Source organism: Glycine max, chromosome 3 (assembly GCF_000004515.6).
Source record: "Glycine max cultivar Williams 82 chromosome 3, Glycine_max_v4.0, whole genome shotgun sequence".
NCBI lineage: Eukaryota > Viridiplantae > Streptophyta > Magnoliopsida > Fabales > Fabaceae > Glycine > Glycine max.
In genome coordinates, this window is record NC_016090.4 from 26464299 (window position 1) to 26487934 (window position 23636).

Genomic DNA, 23636 nt, shown 5'->3' on the forward strand with positions numbered 1-23636 from the left:
TCAACCCATGCACTCAGTAAAAAAACTCCTCCCAAAGAGGCAAGCAAAGATCAGAACTCAACTGAGTCCTCTCTTGAGAAAGATCATATCAATGTTGAAAGCAACAAAATCAACAACATCAAAGGTGTTTCAAAGTACACCCCTAAGGACATTGACGATTGCCTGAAAAATCTTGATGATGATCCATTCGCACTGTTGGGCTTCATGTCAAGAGATGTTTCAATGTCATCTAAGCAGTCGGAAACCAGTGTTCAACAGTCTTCGACGACTGAAACATTAGCCTCTGCATTGGATGAACTTCGAAAACTTGCATTCTCTCAATCAATGCTGGAGAATATTGGTAAGGTTGAGTACAGGTAGAAGGTTGAAGCAGCTATTAAGAAACTTGATAAGTTTTCTAAGGATATTGATCAAGACTTAGATAAGAGAATCAAATCTTTTGTTGGGATTTTTGAAAAAGCAGCAGAAGTTTGCCAAGAGCAGTCTTCGACTGTTGAATTGATTAAGAAATCTGATGCAGAGAAGGAGGAGGATTTGGAGAAGTTGCAAAGCCAAAAATTGAAGACATTGAGAAGCGTCAAAAAGAGGGGAAGGAAGCAATTAAGAAACTCCAGGAGGTCAAGCCGAAACATGATGCTGATTTTGAAGCCTTGAAAGAACCTTACAAGAAGATGAAGCCCAATCCTCCTTTTTCTATTTTCTAGTGACCCATGAACTCCAACATCAGCTTTTCAGCATTACATGCATGCTTGCACGTACAAGTCTCAAATACCAACCTTCGTATGTGAAATCTGTTAGATAACTGGCTTTAGACTTTAGCCTCAATTGTTGTTACATGTGACTAATAGCTTTTACATGTGTCTTACTAGTCTAAGTCATAGTTTGAGTTATAAACAAACTATGACTGATGTATATAAACGGGTACAATGAGTTACAAGTTAAGTCATTGTTGTACGTTTCTAATTCAATCTACTGGTGTGAAATTCCCGTAGATTTTTTCCTTAGTTGGATTCCAAGTCCAATCCAAAGAGCTTTCCAACGGTTGATAAGCTACTCCTATGTGGAATTGTGGTAAAGGAAGAAATAAATGGCTAAAAACAATAAAAAGACTTAAAGAAGTAGGTGAGATAAGACAAATTAGCCAAACAATGCATATAATAGGTAGGAAAATGACTTGGTTTTGTGTGATGTCTATGTCTCTATTACAATGTTATAGCTCATATTTATAATGATCCACTAACAATTACAATAGTTAAAACACTATTAATAATCCTTAAAATCTAGAATATCGTGACTATTGATAAATCATATTTTGAGTCATATTTTATGTGGATTTTTGTCATTTTCTTAGCAGAAGTCACGTTTAATTTTGACACTAGTTTTATCTTGCAGAACAACCACTCAATTAAGTTAAAAAAGTTGAAAAGTACACAATTTTATGAAGATTTGATGATATTCTTACTTGATAACAGTCATGATACATTTTGATGTAGCTCTATTTGAAACTTGTAGGTCTTGGATCTTCTTCATCAATGGATTCCTTTGATTCTTGAGGTCTGATTGCAGGGGAATGGAGAAGGAGAAAGATGAATGGAGATGCAACTTCAAGTAGAAGATGAGTCTAGAAGAAGCTCACCACCATAGGAAGCCATGAATAAGAGTTCGAAGGTAAAAGAAGATGAATGAAGGGAGAGGAAGAGAAGAGCACGAAATTTAGTGCCTCTAAAGAAGCCTGAACTTTGAAGTTTAATCCTCAAATGATCAAAGTTGAAAAAATGCACATACATGACCTCTATTTATAGCCTAAGTGTCACACAAAATTGGAGGGAAATTTGAATTTCTATTCAAATTTTACTTTAATTTGAAATTGAATTTATGGAGCCAAAATTTCACTAATTATGATTAATGAATTTTAGCTATGGCTCAGCCCACTAATCCAAGATCAAGTCAAAGATTCTCCACTAAGTGTGCTTAGGTGTCATGAGGCATGTAAAGCATGAAGGACATGCACAAAGTGTGACTATATGATGTGGCAATGGGGTGTAGCAAGCAAATGCTCACCTCCCCCTCTAAAATTTAATTGGATTGGGCTTCTCTCAATTCAATTCAATTTATTTTCCAACACACACATCAAATATTCACTTAATGCATGTGAAATTACAAAACTACCCCTAATACAAAAACTTGTCTAGGTGCCCTAAAATACAAGGGCTAAAAAATCTTACATTTCTAGGGTACCCTACCTACATTATGCAGCCCTAAATACAAGACCCAAAAATAATGAAACCTTAATCTAATATGTACAAAGATAAGTGGGCTCATACTTAGCCTATGGGTCTAAAATCTACCCTAAGGCTCATGAGAACCCTAGGGTTTTCTCTTGTATCTCTGGACCACTCTTCTTGGAATCTTCTATCCAATGCCCTTGGGGGGTAGGATTGCATCACATTTACCACGGTTGTAGTCAGCTTCAACATGGTCATGGTCAATTTCATAAGGAGGATTGTAATCAGATTACAATGCCCCAAGGCCTTAGTGTCATAAATGTCAACCACGACATCTTACCTTATATTTCCATTTTTAATATTGTGATATATGTGTTGTATTTGTTCTAAATATGAGTTCAATTATTCCATCACAACACACTAAGATGAGTCCTCGAAAGAAGGTTGGAAATATTTGTTAGGTATGAATTTGTATACATGATAAAATATGTTAAATCATTTATAGATTTATTTACGACTCAATGTGTTGATTGCTATTTTGAATTAGTTTTCCCAACATGAGGGAGAGATAGTAAGCAGATGGAAAAAAAAGAGATTAATTTAAATGAATTATCATTATTTTGATCCTCTTACAAAACAATGTAAACCAAAAGTTTAAAAATAATTCATTTATAAAGTTTAGTCGAAAGGAATGGTTAAATCATATGTATCAAATGTTAATGCTCAAATAAATTTTGATGTCTTTATTCGACAGTATAATATTGCAAAATAAGTCTTAGATACACATGAAGCATGATAGACCCATTGGTTCCAAAGATAAAAATAACCAATTAAGAAAAAGAGCTAAAAGTAACATGGCCAAATTGAGATTATAAGGATGCTAAAAGACCCCTCGGGCATAATTATATATTTTGGTTCCTGAAGAACTCAAGTACCTGAAATTAGTGAAAATAAAGAAATATCATATTATGTCATGAATGAAATACAATGGAACCGAAATAAAGTCAATGTTGGCAATGTTTTTGCATATAATGTAGTGCTAAATGTAATAATGATAATGTGGATCAAGAACCTAAGTCTATAAAGGATTTTAGACAAATAAATGATTGGTCAGAATAAAAAGACTTAATTGGGGAAAATTACACTCGCTTCCCAATGTGAATGATTTTTGGACCTAAAGATGTAAAACACAATTAGGTTTTTGGACATTCTCAAATAATGGACATACAAGGGGGAGTGTTATGAATGATCTAATTATGGTTATCCATATTATATATGTTATTAAGGTTTAGGATTTTTCTGTATTTAAGTTTATCTTTTGTAATCTCCCATATATCTTTTGTACCTATAAATAAGTTACTCTTACTAGAAAGAATACACACAATTATCATTCTCTCTCAATTATTTTCTTTTCTTCTTTATCTCTATTATTCTCCTCATGAGTCATATTATATTTAACACATTATTATCAATTTGATCCCCAGATTATTTTAAATTGTTCAATTTGGTCCCAAATTTTAAAAGGTTCAATTTTTGTTGGATCAAAGCTTGAAGCCCTTAGTTTTAATTTTGTTTTGATAATTTTGCAATGTCATACATGTTTAATAGATGTGACATTTGTCTTGGGTGTTTTAGACTAGGCATGTGTGTTATATAGTTTAAGTCTTTTTCATGCTTAGTAAGGATCATATGTGAAGTGGATGAATTGTTTTTTCCTCTAAATTTCCTAAGTAATAGCAATAGAACTTACTTCTGCTTGATATTTAGTTGAAACCATTGAATTAATCGATTGCCTAGCTTGGTAATCGAGTATCAAAGCCAATTTTAGAAGAAGGAAGGATCTGTAGCTTAGGATAATCGATTATCTCACTTCTAGAAACATGAAAAGCTCCATGTGTGATTCTATAATCGATTACCTCAAGTGATAATCGATTATCCCAGAAAGCACAGAAGCATGAGAAACATTCAAACTGAAACAAATTAATCAATTATCCTTTCTTATAATTGATTATCTAGTTTCTGGAAATGCAGAACAAATGGGATTTTGACTTATTAATTGATTTCCTACTTTCAAAATCGATTAAATATGTTTTAACTGTTAAAATTTATAAATACCCTCTGTGTTCTTTTCATTACTCTTGACACATTCTATCTTTGAAAAAAATATTTCAAGAGAGTCTTCTAAAGGCACTACATTTTGTTTGAAGATTGAAGTTGATCAAAAAATCATTCATTCATCCATCATGATCAAAAAATGATTCAATCCTTTTCTTAAATTCTTTTAGGTTGTTATTCTTTGTTAGAGTTACCAAGAGTTTCAGAGAATTGACAGGGTTTCAATTCTGAGTCTCTCTCTTGTAGGTTTCAAGGGAAAGATTGGAGTTTCTTTTAGGGAATTGTGTGTGTATAGTGTTTTATTTGATTCTCTAATAGTGGAAGTTCTAAGAAGTATTAGAGCAACTAGATGTAGGTCCTGTATGGATGGACTGAACCAATATAAACTTTTGGGTGATTCTCTTTCTCTCAAACCCTTAGTCTTATGATTCATCTTGGTATTGGAATCGATTTTAAAGGGCCATAAAAACTCTATTTTTCACATTATCTTGTTTTCATAATTTTCTTGGTTATGATAATATTTTTGACAAAACTTTGATTGATTAAAAGGGGTCGTTTAAATTGAATTAAAGAACAAATTGGTAAAGATTTTGAAAGAATCTATTCGACCCCCCTCCCCCCCACTTTTTCCAGATTCTCGACTAACCCAACAATTTGGTCCCCAAATTTTTAAAAGGTTCAATTTGATTCTCAAATTATTAAAAATGAATCAAGTTGGCCCCCAAACTTGTAAGAACTTGATGACCAAATTGAATCATTTAAAATAATTTACGGACAAATTGATTCATTTTTTAAAAACTTGAGGATCAAATTGAACCTTTTTAAAAATTTGGAGACCAAATTGATTTATTTTTAAGAATTTGATGATCAAATTGAACTTTTTAAAAATTTAGGGACCAAATTGAATAATTTAAAATAATTTGGGGACCAAATTGATAATTAAGTCTTTTAAAAATTAGGGTAAATAGTCACTTTTGTCCCTGAATGTGTAATTTGCTGACAAATGCGTCCCTGAAAGATAAAAATACAAAATCTAGTCCCCGAAAGTGTAAAAAGTGCGACAAATATATTCAGTCGTTAACTTCCGTCTGTCACCATTAATAAGTATTTTTATCGCACTTTTTACACTTTTGGGGACTAAATTTTGTGTTTTCATCCTTCAAGGATGCATTTGTCAGCGGAGTTGAAAGACGAAAAATCAACAAAATATTATATGACAAATATGTTCCTATGCTGGCAATCAGAGATGACTGCGTTGGCAATCACTTTTTACACTTTCGGGGACTAAATTTTGTATTTTCATCTTTCAGAGACGCATTTGTCAGCGAATTACACATTTAAGGACAAAAGTGGTTATTTACCCTAAAAATTATTTCCAAAATTGAGACATGAAAAATTAGGTGCATATGTTTGGGTTTTTTATTTTTTTTTTCTTTAATGGCTCAATTTATACAAAGAGAACATTAGAGAAGAGTGTAACGAGATTTATCTTGATTCAGTCACCAACCATTTGTGACCTACATCCAATCATCAAGGATAGCTTAAGATTTTCTCTTACTAAGATCTTTTTTTTTCTTTGGTCAAAGATCATAGATATTGTCCAATCCATTAGATCAAAGATTAATTTTGCTCGCAGTACATAATTGTTGTTGGTACAAGAGAATTTTATACATGGAGTGCATCGAATATATATTCTCTCGTTAAATAGATTATTTCCCTACATGTGAATGCAACATTGCAACGAAACCTTACTCTACGGTCTTAATATTGAGTTTTTCTTTCACTAATCTAACTATTACATCATTTGAATATTTACAATAAGAAATTTTTAACATTTTTTATATAAATCTTGATAGTTCTTGTAATTATTATAATATTTGAGATCTTTATTTAATTCATACTCCACTAAAGTATTAAATTATATCAAAAGGTAACATTCTTTTTCGAATACATACATTTAAAATATTATTGGCAATTTGTAACTATAGTTATTTTTAATAATAGTCTTTGAAAAAAAGATAAATTTACTCAAATCTTATGTAATATTAACCATATTGAATGAATTTGTCATTTTGTATATTGAGGGTCAAATATTAAAAATATTTAGTTATAAAAATTAAATTTAATAAAAAAAATATAATCTATAAAAAAATGTAAATGTTTTCTATTACCTCAAAATTTGTAGATATGAATCAATAAAAGTTGGTCCGATAGTTAAGGAAGAGACTCATCTCATAAAAGCATGGACTTATTCTTAATAGCGATGAGCCAATTTTGTTGGTAGATAATTCATAAATCCCGTGATAAATTAGTGAATTTTATTTTAGATCTCAAATAAATTTTGTTAATTTGTTATTAATCTCTATCAAGCTTTTTTAAATGGACTAATCTATAAGCAAAATTTATTAGGAATCGAAAATAAAATTTACTAATTCATTAGAGACAAAATACAAAATTTACTAATTTATTAAAAACTACAACCAAATATCAAGAATAAAAACACATTTTATCCTTTAATTATTTATACGCCTCATATTCCCATAATCCCATCGTGCTTGGTGTTGTTACTAATTGGTAACTATCGATGATCAACTATAGCTACACACAATGTCTTATTTAGCACCTTGTAAAGCGTATGTAGTTTAATTTCCTTCTCATTATATTTTAAAAAATCTTTTACAGCAATTCTACATTGCTTATCAATTAATTCTTCTTCCAAAATCTATTAACTTTAAATTATCTTCAAGACAGCTTAGAAAGAGATTTTTTTCTTCTTTTAGATTTAAATGTTTTAATTCTTCAATTTTGGGGATCTATCATTTTTAGTTCCACAAATAAAAAATTATATTTTTCAATCCCTTTTTCCCATTGTCTAAATTCATAGGATGCTAAAAGATATATATATATATATATATATATATATATATATATATATATATATATATATATAAGGAGCAATAGGAATGATTTTTAACCATAAGGACTAAATTAGCAATAATATAAAGATTGTTGGACATTTTAGTGTAATTGATCTCTTTATTGTGTTAAAATAAGAGTGCACGCTTGTTTTAATGTAATAACGAGATGTTCGGTTTAGGCAAAGGTTGGAAGTTACATGGAAGTTACTAAAACTTCCATCAACGGTTGGAAGTTACATGGAAGTTACTAAAACTTCCATCAACGGCAATTTTTAAAAATAAATAACTTCCATCAACCGCCAATAACCACCTGTTCTTTGATTATAAATAATCATCCTGGTTCAGAAAGCATAACATGTGAAAAACTCACAAGACCAAAACAAAACTCTTGAATTATAATCTTCTGATTTTATCCGATTGAACAATTTTGGTTGAACCCCGAAATTTGATTCAATCTGAAAGTGTTTATACACGACTTCAGATTTATCCAAGTATTATCTCGATTTTCAAATTAACCAACAAAAGATTGAATCAAATCTTTCGAGATGACGAACGATAGTTCGAAGATGACAAGCAAGTTTGCGAAGTTGGACAAGTTTGAAGGGCAGGATTTCAGAAGATGGCAGAAGAAGATGCACTTTCTCTTGACAACATTGAATGTGGTGTATGTGCTGAGTACACCGATGCCGGTGTATATGGAAGGCGAAACTCTGGATCAAACAAGGAAGCGTTCGAAATGGGAGAACGACGATTACATTTGTCGTGGACACATTCTGAACGGTATGTCTGACTCTCTCTTTGATATTTATCAAAATGTTGAGTCTGCTAAGGAATTATGGGACTCTCTTGAATCCAAGTATATGGCAGAAGATGCCTCAAGTAACAAATTCTTAGTTAGTAATTTCTTTAATTACAAAATGATTGATTCGAGGCCTGTTATGGAGCAATATAATGAACTGCTGCGGATTTTGGGTCAGTTTACTCAACATGATTTGAAAATGGATGAATCCATTGCAGTTTCATCTATAATTGATAAACTGCCTTCTTCTTGGAAAGACTTCAAGCATACCTTGAAACATATGAAGGAAGAGTTGACTCTGGTTCAACTCGGCAGTCATTTCATGATTGAGGAGTCGCTGAGGGCTCAGGAAATTGACAAAGTCAATGATAAAACCGTAGCAGGTTCCTTTTCCGTTAATATGGTAGAGGAAAGTGGAACAGTTAAGCAAAATTACAATGCTAAAGGTAACAAACGAAAATTTCAAGGAAATAAGAACAAAGGTCCAAACAAACAGACAAAATTATCATGTTGGAAGTGTGGGAAACCTGGTCATTTAAAGATGGATTGCCGGGTGTTCAAAGGAAAGAACAAGGCTGGTCCAAGTGGGTCTAATGATCCTGAAAAGCAACAAGGTCAGATTGTAGTGAATAATTTTAATTTGAATACGAATTCGAATTATGTATCACTAATATCTGATGCATTCTATGTGCAGGATGATGACGTTGCTTGGTGGTTTGATTCGGGAGCAACAAGCCATGTGTGCAAAGATCATCGTTGGTTCAAGGAATTTAGACCAATCGATGATGGCTCTATTGTGAAGATGGGCAATGTTGCAACTGAACCAATCCTAGGATTAGGTTGTGTTAATTTAGTTTTTACTTCCGGAAAAAGTTTGTATTTGGATAATGTCTTATTTGTACCTGGTATTCGTAAGAACTTATTGTCTGGTATGGTTTTAAATAATTGTGGTTTCAAGCAAGTACTTGAAAGTGACAAGTACATCTTGTCAAGACATGGTTCGTTTGTTGGATTTGGTTATCGTTGTAATGGAATGTTTAAATTAAACATTGATGTTCCTTTTGTTCATGAATCTGTTTGTATGGCCTCGTGTAGTTCTATAACTAATATGACAAAATCAGAAATTTGGCATGCTAGATTAGGACATGTTCATTACAAAAGATTAAAAGATATGTCAAAAACAAGTATGATTCCTCCTTTTGATATGAACATTGAAAAATGCAAAACTTGCATGTTGACCAAGATCACTAGGAAACCTTTTAAGGATGTTAAAAGTGAGACTAAAGTCTTAGACCTTATTCATAGTGATTTGTGTGATTTGCATGCTACTCCATCATTAGGTCATAAAAAATATCTTGTTACTTTTATTGATGATGCATCAAGGTATTGTTATGTATATTTATTAAATACAAAAGATGAAGCTCTTGATAAATTTAAAATTTATAAGAAAGAGGTAGAACTTCATCAAAATGGGCTAATCAAAACTCTTCGTACGGATAGGGGAGGTGAGTATTATGATCCGGTTTATTTTCAATCTACTGGAATAATACATCAAACTACAGCTCCCTATACACCACAACAAAATGGTGTAGCCGAAAGGAAGAATAGAACCTTGAAAGAAATGGTGAATTCCATGTTATCCTATTCGGGTTTAAGTGAAGGATTTTGGGGTGAGGCTATGTTGACAGCCTGTTACTTGTTGAACCGAATTCCTAACAAAAGGAATAAGGTTACCCCATATGAACTTTGGCACAAAAAGACACCAAATTTGAGTTATCTCAAAATTTGGGGATGTAGGGCTGTAGTCAGGCTTACAGAACCTAAAAGGAAAACCATAGGTGAAAGAGGTATAGATTGCATATTTATTGGATATGCTGAACATTCTAAAGCATATAGATTTTATGTGCTAGAATCTAATGATTCTGTTGCTGTGAACTCGGTTATAGAGTCACGGGATGCTATCTTTGATGAACAAAGGTTTACATCTATACCTAGGCCAAAGGACATGAATTCCATGTCGAAAGTCTCAGTTAATATTGAGGATATACCTTCAACTAGTACTGAAACTAGAAAGAGTACGAGAGTAAGAAAGGCTAAGTCATTTGGTGATGACTTTCAACTCTATTTGGTTGAAGGGTCAAGGAATGATATTCAATTTCAATATCAATATTGCCTTAATGTTGAGGAAGACCCAAAGACTTTTAGTGAAGCAATGGCTTCAAGGGATGCTGTATTTTGGAAAGAAGCAATCCAAAGTGAGATGGATTCCATCATGCAAAATAATACCTGGAAATTGGTTGACTTACCTCCTGGATGTAAGCCATTAGGATGTAAGATGATCTTTAGGAGAAAGATGAAAGTGGATGGTACTGTTGACAAGTACAAAGCCAGATTGGTTATCCAAGGCTTTAGGCAAAAGGAGGGTATTGATTTTTTCGATACATATGCTCCTGTTGCTAGGATATCCACTATTAGACTGTTGTTAGCACTTGCTGCTATCCACAATCTGATGATTCACCAAATGGATGTGAAAACTGCATTCTTAAATGGTGAATTGGATGAAGAGATATACATGAAACAACCTGAAGGGTTTGTTATGCCAGGAAATGAAAATAAGGTGTGTAAACTGATAAAATCTCTTTATGGCTTGAAACAAGCGCCTAAGCAATGGCATAAAAAATTTGATGAGGTTGTGTTGTCTAGTGGTTTTGTTATAAACCAAGCAGATAAATGTCTATACAGCAAGTTTGATACTCATGGCAAAGGAGTTATCATTTGTCTGTATGTAGATGACATGTTGATCTTTGGTACCAACCAAGATCAAGTTGATGAAACTAAGGCATTTTTGTCTTCTAAGTTTGATATGAAAGATATGGGGGAGGCGGATGTGATCTTAGGAATAAAGATCAAACGTGGAAACAATGGTATTTCCATCTCTCAATCACATTATATTGAGAAGATATTGGAGAAATTTAATTTTAAAGATTGTTCTCCGGTAAGTACTCCCATTGATCCTAACCTGAAGCTATTACCTAATAAAGGTGTAGCAGTGTCTCAACTTGAATACTCAAGGGCGATAGGATCACTCATGTATGCAATGATTAGTACTAGGCCTGATATAGCTTATGCTGTTGCTAAACTCAGTAGGTTTACAAGTAATCCTAGTTCTCATCATTGGCAAGCTATGAATAGAGTATTCAAGTACTTAAAGGGAACCATTGACTATGGTTTGACATATACTGGATTTCCTTCGGTTATTGAAGGTTACTCTGATGCAAGTTGGATAACCAATATGGAGGATTATTCATCCACAAGTGGTTGGGTATTCCTCCTTGGAGGAGGTGCTATCTCTTGGGCATCCAAGAAACAGACCTGCATTACAAATTCAACAATGGAATCTGAATTTGTAGCTTTAGCAGCAGCTGGTAAAGAAGCTGAGTGGCTAAGAAATCTAATCTATGAGATTCCATTGTGGCCCAAACCTATACCTCCCATGTCTATCAGGTGTGATAGTCAGGCAACTTTGGCTAAGGCATATAGTCAAGTGTATAATGGGAAGTCTAGACACTTGGGTGTTAGACACAACATGGTTCGGGAGTTAATCATGCATGGTGTGATATCAGTGGAGTTTGTGAGAACTCAACATAATTTGGCCGATCATTTAACCAAAGGGTTAAGTAGAGATCTCGTAAAAAGGTCGGCTGTGGGATTAGGATTAAAGTCCATCTGAAATCTCTTATGTTAAGATACCCAATTCCCATCTAATATGACATTAGGTGCTGAATTCAATGTGGAAAGCTTAACATGTAGAGATTGGAACACATCATCGAAAGTATCCCAAAAGGTATGTGTTCGGTTCTGCAAGTTAAGGAGGTTGAAGTATAACTTCTTAATGGTTCTTTTGAAAAATTGCATTTGCAGGTGCAAGAAAGAAAAGGACTACCTATATAAGCATGAAGTTTAGCCGCTTCAAGAAGCTGGGACTTGGCTTTGATATGCTTATGAAGGATAGGGACACAGGCTAGTAAAACTAGTGTCGAGCAAGAGTAATGTTATAAACTATTGTGCAGATTATCTTCATGTATTCATTATGAATAGAAAGGGTTCAATCCTTAGTGACACCCTGATATTCGAATATTTGAAACGTATAATTTGCTAAGATGAAATTCAATCGTCACGATATTTCATCTATGCAGTAGTTTGTGGTATGTTATGACTTTGGTGATTTGATCGGTAATTACACTAAAATGGGGGAGGTTTGTTGGACATTTTAGTGTAATTGATCTCTTTATTGTGTTAAAATAAGAGTGCACACTTGTTTTAATGTAATAACGAGATGTTCGGTTTAGGCAAAGGTTGGAAGTTACATGGAAGTTATTAAAACTTCCATCAACGGTTGGAAGTTACATGAAAGTTACTAAAACTTCCATCAACGGCAATTTTTAAAAATAAATAACTTCCATCAACCGCCAATAACCACCTGTTCTTTGATTATAAATAATCATCCTGGTTCAGAAAGCATAACATGTGAAAAACTCACAAGACCAAAACAAAACTCTTGAATTATAATCTTCTGATTTTATCCGATTGAACAATTTTGGTTGAACCCCGAAATTTGATTCAATCTGAAAGTGTTTATACACGACTTCAGATTTATCCAAGTATTATCTCGATTTTCAAATTAACCAATAAAGATGTATTCAAGAAACAAGCACTTCAGAAAAAGAAACTGCTTTTTTTTTCCTTCAAATGGTAACCAAAACAAGGCCTTTGACATCTATCCGGTTTTCTTGTTCTCTATTTGAGTTCTGGAAATACCAGGTTTGAATCTCAATGTTACAGTTAAGGAATGGAACCAAGTATCCTTATAAAATTTGCTCGGTAATTACATTATATTTCATGATAATAGAGAGAACTGTACAAAATATTAATTAAAATAAATATAAAAGTGTTATATGCATTATGAAGATTCAATAATATCATAGTGCTGCAGTTCAAAGTAGAGTGATTCAAAGGCAGTGGCCGCGCTGGAAGGGAGAAGAGAGAGCCAAAAATGGTGAGGTTAAGATGTTAGGCTGCAAAGGCTGAAAAGAAAATCCCACAGACTGTGGAACTCCAATTGGCGGATGTTGAACTGGACTGTAAAGAGGACAAGCCATGAACACAACACAGGTTAGAAAACATAGTAGTAAAAATTTAATTTAATCAAAATATAAAATACAGCATTTTTATATTTTTGTGTGTTATATGCATACTTCAACCATTCGTGACCGACATATATTAACGTAGTTAGAAAAAAAAAAAAAACTTAACATAGTTTTTGTTAAAAAAAACAAACTTAACGTAGTTAGTAATTAATAGATCAATACCTCTTTATCTAAAAATAAAATAAAATAAAAAAACAGATGAATAACACTTTAATTTTTATTTAGCTGTTTCGGTATATTCAATATTTTAAATGTATAACAACGACTTATGTGGACTCAGTTAAGATAAAGGAGACTAAAAAAAGTCAACTAATATAATAATAAAGTAATTGCTAATTAAGAAAGAGTCAAATATCAGCAGTCTACTTTCAAGAGGAAAAATCTCTATTTCTAATATTACTAGTAATTTTTTAATTTTATTTTTGAGAAAATAATAAAAATATTTTTCAGGCTTTTTAAATCATATTTTTGCGGCTGAAAGCACAAGTGCTACAGACCAGGCATGATGTTCAAAAAAGCATCTGTGAATAATAATAATAATAATAATAATACACAATACTGTAAAATAAACAAAGTGGTGCAACAAAATAAAACTTTGTTGCAGATCTTCTTTTAATGTTAAAAACTTCTATGTTAAAACAAAGAAATTTTGTATTGGTGTTCTCCATCAATTGTGGATTTGACTCCTAAATTATGACTAAAATAACTAATTGCAGGCATTATTTCAATATATTAATTTGACTAAAAAATTCAATATATTAATAATTTATAATGCATGTACACATAATATCAACTATTAATTTTTTCATAAACTAAAATTACTTATCCATTAATGATTTATATTACTTTATTACTCACTTTAAAGAAGTCATATTACTCTATTGGTACGCATCAAAAAAATGTTACTCTGTTGGTTCTGTTTTCTGGTGGGCCAAAGATAATAAATAGATTTGCCCCATCCGGGTGTTTCCAAGAAATTAAGAATGAAACGTAAAATAAACAAAGTGGTGCAACAAAATAAAATTATCTTTCACATGAAATGCATCATGCATTATTTCCCTATTCTTTCACAGGGATTTAGATCTCGAGCTGCACTAGTTGATTCGCCAAAATAACAGTAGTTTAGTCCAGAGGTTTAACCAAATTAATGAAGCTTAAAAGTCCAAGACAACTTATCACAAACTTATCTCTTATTCATTTTTAAAAGTAGTAAATTAGCCCTAGCTCTGCTTTACCTTTTGATAAATAACTGTTAATATTTATTCCTCAAAAGCATTAATAATTTAATAAGATTACAATTAAAAACAAGCAATGAGAAAGATGATGAAACAACCTACTAGATTTATGGGATGAGAAAAGGCAAAGAGCATATGCATACCTGAATGACAATGACAACGAAGTCTCTGCTGAGTTATGAATTCCATTTTGATCAGGAGATAATAATGTCCAAAATACTATATCAAAAATAAACATAACTCATCATCATCAAGTAAAAAAAAAGGAACATTAGACGAAAAAATTTAAATGAGAAGTAATGTCTTATCCTAGAAATAATAATTATGGTCAGCAAACAGTTCCACTAAGCATTTTTTCACTCGACTCAAAATTGGCCAATTGCATGCCAATTAGCTGCCAAAAAGTTAAAATCTTAATCAAATAGCTAACACTGTTGTTTCCTAGCAGCAAATTTATTTACAAAGTTTCCTGACTTTCCTCAAGTTTAAAATCATATCTTTTTAATTTATCCCTGTTATAAATTCATTATTAATAATAAAAACATACTCTATTCTCTTTAATTTATTTTTATCTATTAATTTTATTTGAATTTAAAATACCCATGCAATGTACAGGAAACTTGCTATTGTAAACAGAAAGATTTCTTCTCGATATTGGAAAGTTATTCTTTTTCCTTTAACATAGTTCATTTATTGGAACACAGCCGGAGAGAACAGAATGAAGCTTTCCTAAAATATAAATCAAGACTAATCTAACTTTAACCTTTCCAAAGTTAAAGGCTATCTCTTCTCTGTATAAACATAAAGCCTTTGAAAGATTGTTATGCAAATAGAAGGTAAGAAACTAATAATCACCTGACTGGTCTGAATGATCATTGAAATCTGAGCAAAATAGCACATTCTGTATATTCATATAGAATTAAGTCAAAAATAGAGGTAAACAGATGTTGAATTGGGTTTCAAAACAAAAAACTAGAATCATGCGGCAGGAATTACAGCACCATACACCAACCTCTCTGACACCCTGAGATACATTTTGGACCACATCTGCAGGAAATGATAATAATTAAATGGTCACCAACGTGTACTATTAATAAAAGAAGAAGAAAATGAAAAAAAAAGGTTTTGAAATGTGAAAGAAAGCCAAAGAGTTAAAAACAATTAATAAGTGAAGAATAATAAATGGAAAGGCTTAAACATTTCAAACAACTAACATCATTCAGAAAACAGAACATATATTCAACACATCAAATTGAAAATCATTTGCAACAAATTGTAACTGACAACAAATGCAGGTCAGGGGGACGGGCTTCCAGGAAATGTTAGAATACTTTCTCAGGAGAGAATATAAAAATTTTAAATTCCCGAAAAACCTTGAGAAAAAAAAAAAGCTACAGCAATTCAAACAATCAAATTAAACACCTTCTATAGTTATAAATAAATATTTAAGGTTAATGTACCTGAGTTTGAAACACTAGGCTTTACACCTAAAGTCAAGCCAAGAAAACAATCATCGGGATCAGGGCCAAAATCCTGCAGTTTCAGCTCAAGATTTGGCTTTGCCCCTGTAAGTAGTGAAGGAAGAAAAAAATGAAGCTATCTGACAAACTGGAATGTTTAATATAAGGCTGCAAGACAGAAAGAAAATGAAAATTCCATACTCTTGCTACTCAGCTTCAGCTCAAGTGGATCACTGGGCGGACAAGGAACCCATGCATCCACCTGTACAGTATATATGTTAGTAAATTAGGAGGATGTGGTACCATATATAAATGGGGGGGGCAACCCTCACCCCATGAGCTAGCTTTTGGGGTTGAGTTAGGCCCAAACCCACATTCTAAGAGAAGACATTAAGTGAAGAACAGGCTTCAAACTTCAAAGAGAAAGTTACATGGAAAAATGGATGTTGCAATGACTGATCTGCATCTGGCCTTCTTGATGGGTCCCAATGTAACAGTTGCTACGGATTTTACGAAGCAGTGGATATTAGAAGATTGCACTATTTAGTATTTACAATGTCTGCATGTGTGTGTGTATGCATAGAGAGAGAAAGAGGTTCAATTGATTAAAGCATACTGTGATCAAGTCTATAGCTTCCAAACTAGCATTCGGAATAATATTAGAAAGCTTCACAGGCGGAACCTGCACCAGCATCAGGGGGATTAAAGAATAGATTAAATAAAATGATGACAGTATTAAGAATTAAGAATAGTACACAACCAAAGTCCTGTTACGCGAACACTTACAACTTCATGAGCAACTATGTCCAATAACTGAGAGTTGCTTGCCCCTATGGTGAAAGCAGTGGAATCTGGCATACCAAGAATGCCGTATATTTTGTACAGTTGATCTATTTCACTGTCAATGGAGAAAAGGAATTTTATTTTATCAGCGAGAAAAGGAATTTTATAAGATGTAACAGAAAGCACAACGGATCATTTTTAGGAATAAGCATATCCCACTTGAATCAATATCAAGTACAATACAGTGGACAAAAGTCTGATCAATATATGTGATATGATATGAAAAAGGAAAAGATCACAATGTTTGATTTGAACTATTAATAGCAACCACTTGACTATCAATGTCTCATAGGCTAATTCACATCTAAACGAAGAAGTGCATTTAAGAGACACGAACATTTTGCTTTTAAAATAAAAAGAAATTCGTAGAGCAAAGAATAAAGAATAAACAAATACATCAGTACAGAAATGCCTCTCTATTATAAAATCACAAATTTTACCTTTGGTAGCAAATTTCTTAATGTCATCCATATTCAAATGCAAACAGTATAGCAAATAGTTATTTTGTTGATGGAAAAATGTTCATTAAACATCTAAAGGTACAAAAAAATGCATTCAACAGATCAAAACTAAATCTATAACTATTATAAAGGGAATAATCTCATTTGGTATCATCTTTCTTCTAGTCATTTTTACCCTCAACTATTATAAACCACTACAACATTTATTTTAACTTCCAAGAGCAGTTACATCTTTAAAAAACAAGTTACATCAAACTACATATATAGGTAACTTCCAAGTTTAGGCATGGAGTGCCTTTTTCACACTAGTATATAAATAACAAAAGCACAATTAGTCGTCATCATCACATCAGTCCTTTTACATTTAGAGACCAAAAACTAAAATACAGGACTGAAATATACCTTTCACCAGGAAATATGGGGGTCAAAGTAAAAAGCTCAGCTAATATAGCACCAACTGCCCACATGTCTGCAAATAATTTCTATTTGTTATTTCACCACCTTAAGAAGAAAGCAAGCATAATATCATCTGAGTTACACCATAAATAAGGGCAAACAAGTTTCACCATAGAGAATGCTCACATCCATGTAATTTCTCTCCCCTTAATTCCTATTGGTTAAGTTGTGTTGAATCAGTATTGATGTAAATATGTTATCATAATGTTCAGAGGATAAAGTCAGTGCAACTTCAGACAACACTAAAATTGAAAGGAATAGTAATGTTGCAATATTTGATTCCAATTATTTATGATAGCTAATCTCCCAAAATATGCCAAGTGTTAGAACCATCTCTTTACCCCATGAGATACAGAGATACCACACATCAATTTAACTGAAGGAAAAAAAATGTCAAGTGGGCATTAGCTCAAACTTCTTCACACTGTAAAATAAAGCAGTAAAAGGGAATGACAAGGTAATTTATCCACAAATAAGTCATCATTGACATTACTCTAGTCTAGAGAGTATATAGGCTTGACTAATCATCCTCCGCTAATAGTGTCTGGGTTTGCTTTTAGGAGACCCCATGCAAAAACCAGATTGAGGAGGCAGAAACTACAAATTTTAACTTTTGCCTCCAAAGCCATTCCATGATAGCTCCCAAAAAACAAACACCAGCTCACTATCTATACTAGAAACAAAATATAACTAAAATAAGTGAATAGTAGAAACAAAAAAAAAAATTAAAAGCAGACTTATGCATACCAACAGCAGGAGTATAACAAGGGGCTCGCAACAAAACTTCTGGAGCTCGATACCTGAATTCCAAAAAAAATGCAATAAATTTAATTGTGTCCATATAGAAATTTATGCACACATGTGAAAATAAAAAAGATAGAAGTACGACTCACCACCGTGTGGAAACATATTGAGTATATGGAGGCATCGATGATACTTCTCTAGCCAGTCCAAAATCAGCAATTTTCAAAACATCATTTGTTACCAGCATATTCTCTGTATAGCAGAAAACATTCCCAAAAGATCAAGATCCACATGACCTTTTAGACAGACTGGACTGGAAAGTATAAACACAACATAACATCATAAATTCGCTAAATGAAATCATATATATGCCTCACCAGGTTTTAAATCCCGATGAAAGAATCCTTTCTTGTGCATGTGACTAAGTCCTTGTAGCACTTGCCTCATAAAGCACCGTATCTCTTCCTCTGAAAAGGGCTTTTCTCTCTCCTTTATTAATTGATAAAGATTACAATCCTGAAGAGATGAAATCTAGTGTCACTGTCAAGGAATATCTGATAAAGCAAGGGTCAATACAGAACATTCAACCTTAATTATGGATACTGAAGAGTTTTTGATAAATTACGTTGTAGTGAATAATTTTTCCAGCAAATATGGATGTAGCACTGAGAATCGTGTAACAGTACCACATTTTGTGGTGAACATTAACCTACAGGCATAGACCTAGCCCTGTGCTTCTTTCTAGGCTGTTGAAATGGGTTTAGTTAAAGGAAACAAGCCAAGATATTAGTGTGTTGTTTAGATAGTTTCTGTACCATTTTTTGTCTTGAATTCTAGTACAATATCATTTGCTATTAATTGTATTTCCTCTTGTTCTCTCTATCAGTAATTTTATTCTTTTAACTTTTACAGGATAAAGCCACAACATATTACTATTCAATTTTAAGATTTAAAAGTCATTCAACAATCGACATATTTACACTATAAAACATAAATGAAGAATAAGAGTTTCTTTACCATGTATTCAAAAATGAAAAATAGTTCATTATTTTCTCTAACAACCTCTTTCAACTTTATGATATTTGGGTGATTCATTTTACGGAGGATCTGCAGAAGGAACACAATACACATCAGCAAAGAGAAGACAAATTAAAATTTAAACAAAATCTTATTACAGTTCCAGGAATGTGAAAACCAGCTATAACTACCATAAACAAACAAGTACTGTAGCACATACCATAACTTCTCTTAAATTTGTGTATTCTTCCCAGAAACAAAACTTTCTTTTCAACCTTTTGACCGCGACCTGATAGACATAATCAGGAAAATAACATCAGAAGATATTACAAAATGTAACATCAAAAAGTGCAGGTTTAAATCTCAATGTACAAAACAATAACAACAAAGCCTTATCCCACTAGTTGAGGTTGGCTACATGGATCACACAACGCCATTTGGCACAGAAAAAAACCAAAGTTTCAGGAATAGCACCTCAATGTACAAAAGCACCATCTAAATTAGTATGGTAATAGCACCTCTTGAGGGAGCATCATAGAAAACGAAAGGAACATTTAGAATTGAAGCAAAAACATGTATCCATTTTGACCTTCAATGTACAATGTATACATGAATGTTTAACATTGTTATCAAATTCTATCACAGAATACCTTGGACACACCTCACTTTAAACCTGTTTAAACATTTACTATGAATTTGGTTATGACAATACATGGAAGGGTCCACTTGTATCACTATTGTTATTAGATCTACTTTTAAAAATCATCCAGGATAGTAGGATACTATTACATAAATTAGATAGTATATAATTGGGTGTTAATTATCTTTACGATCTGCATATAAAAAATGTGCAGTTGTACACCAGTACTATTGCACTTGAAAATAAACATATTCGAAAGTGAAACTCACAAAAAACCTGTGATACAACCAGAAAGAGGGTTATTTGATGTAAAAAAGTCAAACTTCCAAATACAAGCATTGCACATTTCCGAAGGATCTTCCCTTATTTCATCTAACCACAGCCTCTAAACTTAATCTGATCAGCAATCAATACTCCATGATTTTCAGGGGGCATATGCCCAGATAATCCAACATGTAAAGCAAATTCCAAGGAGGTTCCACCCATACCATAACAAGTGTGCATACAAGAAATAGAAGAGGCAATAAACAGAGAGTTTAACATGGTTCAATCAGGCAGCAAACTATGCAGAGAAAAATTACTACAAACAATGAAAATTACAAGAAGTGATCATTCAATACTCAAATCCTCAATCAACATTAAGATCAGTAGTTAGAATGAGGATCAAGTGTGTGCTTGTATTAATAACCAACTCTCCTAAAGGCTTAAGCTATTGGTGCAAACACTTGAATAGTTTTCTTAGTCACACATGCACCACCATACAAGAGCCATTTAAGCTTAAACTACGAAAATAAACCTCAACATTTTCTTCTTACAAAATATGAAAATTGTGCATCCCATTTTTTTTAATTTTATTAGAGAAACAAATAGATTGAAGTACGAAACATTGGAGGATAAGAAATCTCCAACAAAGATTATTTTTTGCTGAATACTCCAACAAAGATAATACCCCAAAAAAAAAAGCTAAGGAAAAAAGATAAAACAGGGACAAGGAAGGGGAACTTCTAAAATCTGTTTACTGTAGTACAAATATAACTACAATAATGGATAATTAAACAAGAATATTAAAAGAACATGAGTAGATGAACATGCTGAAGTTGAAAGAATAGTTTATAGGGAGCAAGAGTTGCTCACAATCTCATATGTTCTCATATCACGGGCTTTATACACATGACCGCAAGAACCATCCCCAAGCTCTCTCAAAATTTTATATCTAAAAAGAAAAGGACAGACAAGAAATAAATTATTTTACTGAGAAAATTGAGAGCCCAGAAACAATGCATAAGTGAATCTATGAAAAGAAACAAACCTTTCCATTATTAGAATTACAACACTACAGCCAATAACACTTTAGAGAGACTGCAACAGATTCCATTAAGAGGTGGCTAACTGTCAACACAGTGTTGGCACTTAGTTTGTAGACGTGGGTTAGAGTTAAAATGTAGCATGAAGCATTTAGTATCATCAATAATCCACTTTTCATTGTAGAAGAGATCTACAAAAAAGGAGAGGTCCATCAACATGTTGCAACCTTCAGAAAACCCAGTTGGCTGGGCGATGTCTTGATCATATTACACAGAAATCCATTTTGACTTTGACTATATCGACTTCAAACTGAGCCCATATATTGGAGAACAAGTGATAAGCTGCAATAAAAAGTATAAGCGTTAGTGCTTTTGAAAATTACAATAATTAGTTAGCCCCCTTCAACATCAAGTGAACAATATGTGCACTTACAATGCGCAATAATATGAAAATGCAGTATTATATTATTGGCTTAACTACCTTTTTAGTCCTTACAATTTAGAGTTATATTGCTTTTCTTCCTAGTAAAAAAAATAAATAAAAAAAATAACTTAGTCCTTGCAAATTATCTTTGCCTTGTTTTTTTGTCCTTAGAACAGTTTAGATAGCGCTTGAGCAATGCTTAAAAGACGAAAAACAAAACAAACATAAGACTAAAATGAAAACAAAAACAAATTACTAAGGATGAAAAACAAAAAAAAATGCTAAATTGCAAGGACGAAAAAAGTATTTAAACCTATACTATTTCACTGTGCAAACTCAACAGTAAAAATGTCACTTAATAATCAGACAATTGGAAGGTTTGTCTTTCAATCCTATACTGGGGGACCCTAAGCCCCAAAGACTTTGTGGAATTTGCTCCTCCAAATCCAATCTACCCAGCAATCAAATATAACGCTGATCAGAAAACAAACAACACAATGATAACCATGTGTAGTTGCATAAGAATTTTAACGTATCCAATACCATCTACTTTTATATAATATATTATATTATAAGTTTATACCCAAGAATCAGTTAAAAAAAAAAAAAAAAGTTTATAACCAAGAATTCAGCTCATACCCGTCGGCAATCATGAGCCACAATTAACAAGTGAATCAGACCAAGGAATCAATTTCAGAGGAAAAAAAATAAACAAAAAAACAAAAGAAAAAAAATGTAAACGCATTGTGTTTGGCTTAAAGTATGGAAAACAATTTCTTTTTCTTTTTTCAAAAGTTCTATAATGAAGCCAAAGAAGAAAAAAAAAATATTTCCACAAATAAGCGAATTCAAACAAGCGCTATAAACAAAAAGACAAAATATATATGTATGTATATATAAAAAAGACGAAGAAGAAGTTATCTTCTCCATAAAAAGTTTTTCCCTTAAAATTATAACAAATATTGTATATCAAGAAAACGCACGCTCAATACAACCTGTTCAGAAGCAATTCTAAAACAGAATTTCCGATATATTTCATTATGATAAATCCATAAAGTCATAAACTATTGCCTCAACTCAAACCAGTGAAGAAAAAAAATTATCTTCATTTTCCATTCTTCAGTCTCTTATGAAACAAACCGATCGCAAAAGAAAAAACAAAACGCAATTCAAGCTGCATTTGAGTTTGCGTAGCAGCTACGAACCAGAGGCAACGAAAGCAACATGAGGAATCGAAAATAGACGAAACAGAACGAAGAAAAAATCGAGAAAAAAAAAAGCTTAAAGGACGAAGAACGCACCGTGTGTGAGAATTGGATAGAATCAGAGCGGAATCAACAGATACGCAAGCACAGATCGGCAATGTGAACGAACTTTCTCGGAAAAGAAACGAGAAAACTGAATTTGTAGGGAGAGAGAGAGAGAGAGAGAGGAGAGAGAAAAGTTTAGAGACAGAAAATTCGGATTTGCGAAGGAGCCATATGAGAGAGGGGAAGGATTCCAAAGAAGAAAAAGGAAGGAGAAGAAACCAAAGAAATAAATAATAAATAAATATATTATCTTTTATTAAAAATTAAAAATCTTGGTTTCATTGAAGTTTTTTTAAAATTAAAAAAAAAAAAATATATATATATATATATATATATATATATATATATATTAAGGAAAACACAACATTTTATCTCAAAAAAATAAAAGGAAAACACATCTTTTTGTAGTTACACATAAAAAAATTATAATGAAATTTACATATCATTTCAAAAAACACATACTAATTTTTTTGTGAAA

General features: G+C 32.4%; 1 protein-coding gene across 7 annotated transcripts; it reads right to left on the bottom strand.

Annotated features, from left to right (window-relative positions):
* Positions 1-12826: 12826 nt before the first annotated feature.
* Positions 12827-23381, bottom strand: LOC100792842 (serine/threonine-protein kinase MHK). Of its 7 annotated transcripts, none has more exons than XM_006576570.4 (19): positions 23150-23368; positions 21652-21766; positions 21430-21509; positions 21255-21333; positions 19701-19769; positions 19481-19570; positions 18841-18979; positions 18613-18715; positions 18467-18519; positions 17666-17732; positions 16746-16857; positions 16576-16641; positions 16391-16459; positions 16161-16221; positions 15960-16064; positions 15512-15546; positions 15355-15400; positions 14643-14718; positions 12827-13196 (listed from the first exon to the last, which is right to left on the bottom strand). In XM_006576570.4, the coding sequence occupies exons 3-19, from the start codon at positions 21435-21437 to the stop codon at positions 13067-13069; spliced, it is 1308 nt and encodes a 435-aa protein (XP_006576633.1). In that variant the 5' UTR covers positions 21438-21509; positions 21652-21766; positions 23150-23368; the 3' UTR covers positions 12827-13066. The 7 variants fall into 7 exon arrangements, with proteins under 7 accessions (XP_006576633.1, XP_040869906.1, XP_040869904.1 ...); XM_041013972.1 differs by having other exon boundaries at positions 19526-19570; positions 23150-23366; XM_041013970.1 differs by lacking the exon at positions 23150-23368 and adding an exon at positions 22162-22428.
* Between the last annotated feature and the right edge of the window lie 255 nt (positions 23382-23636).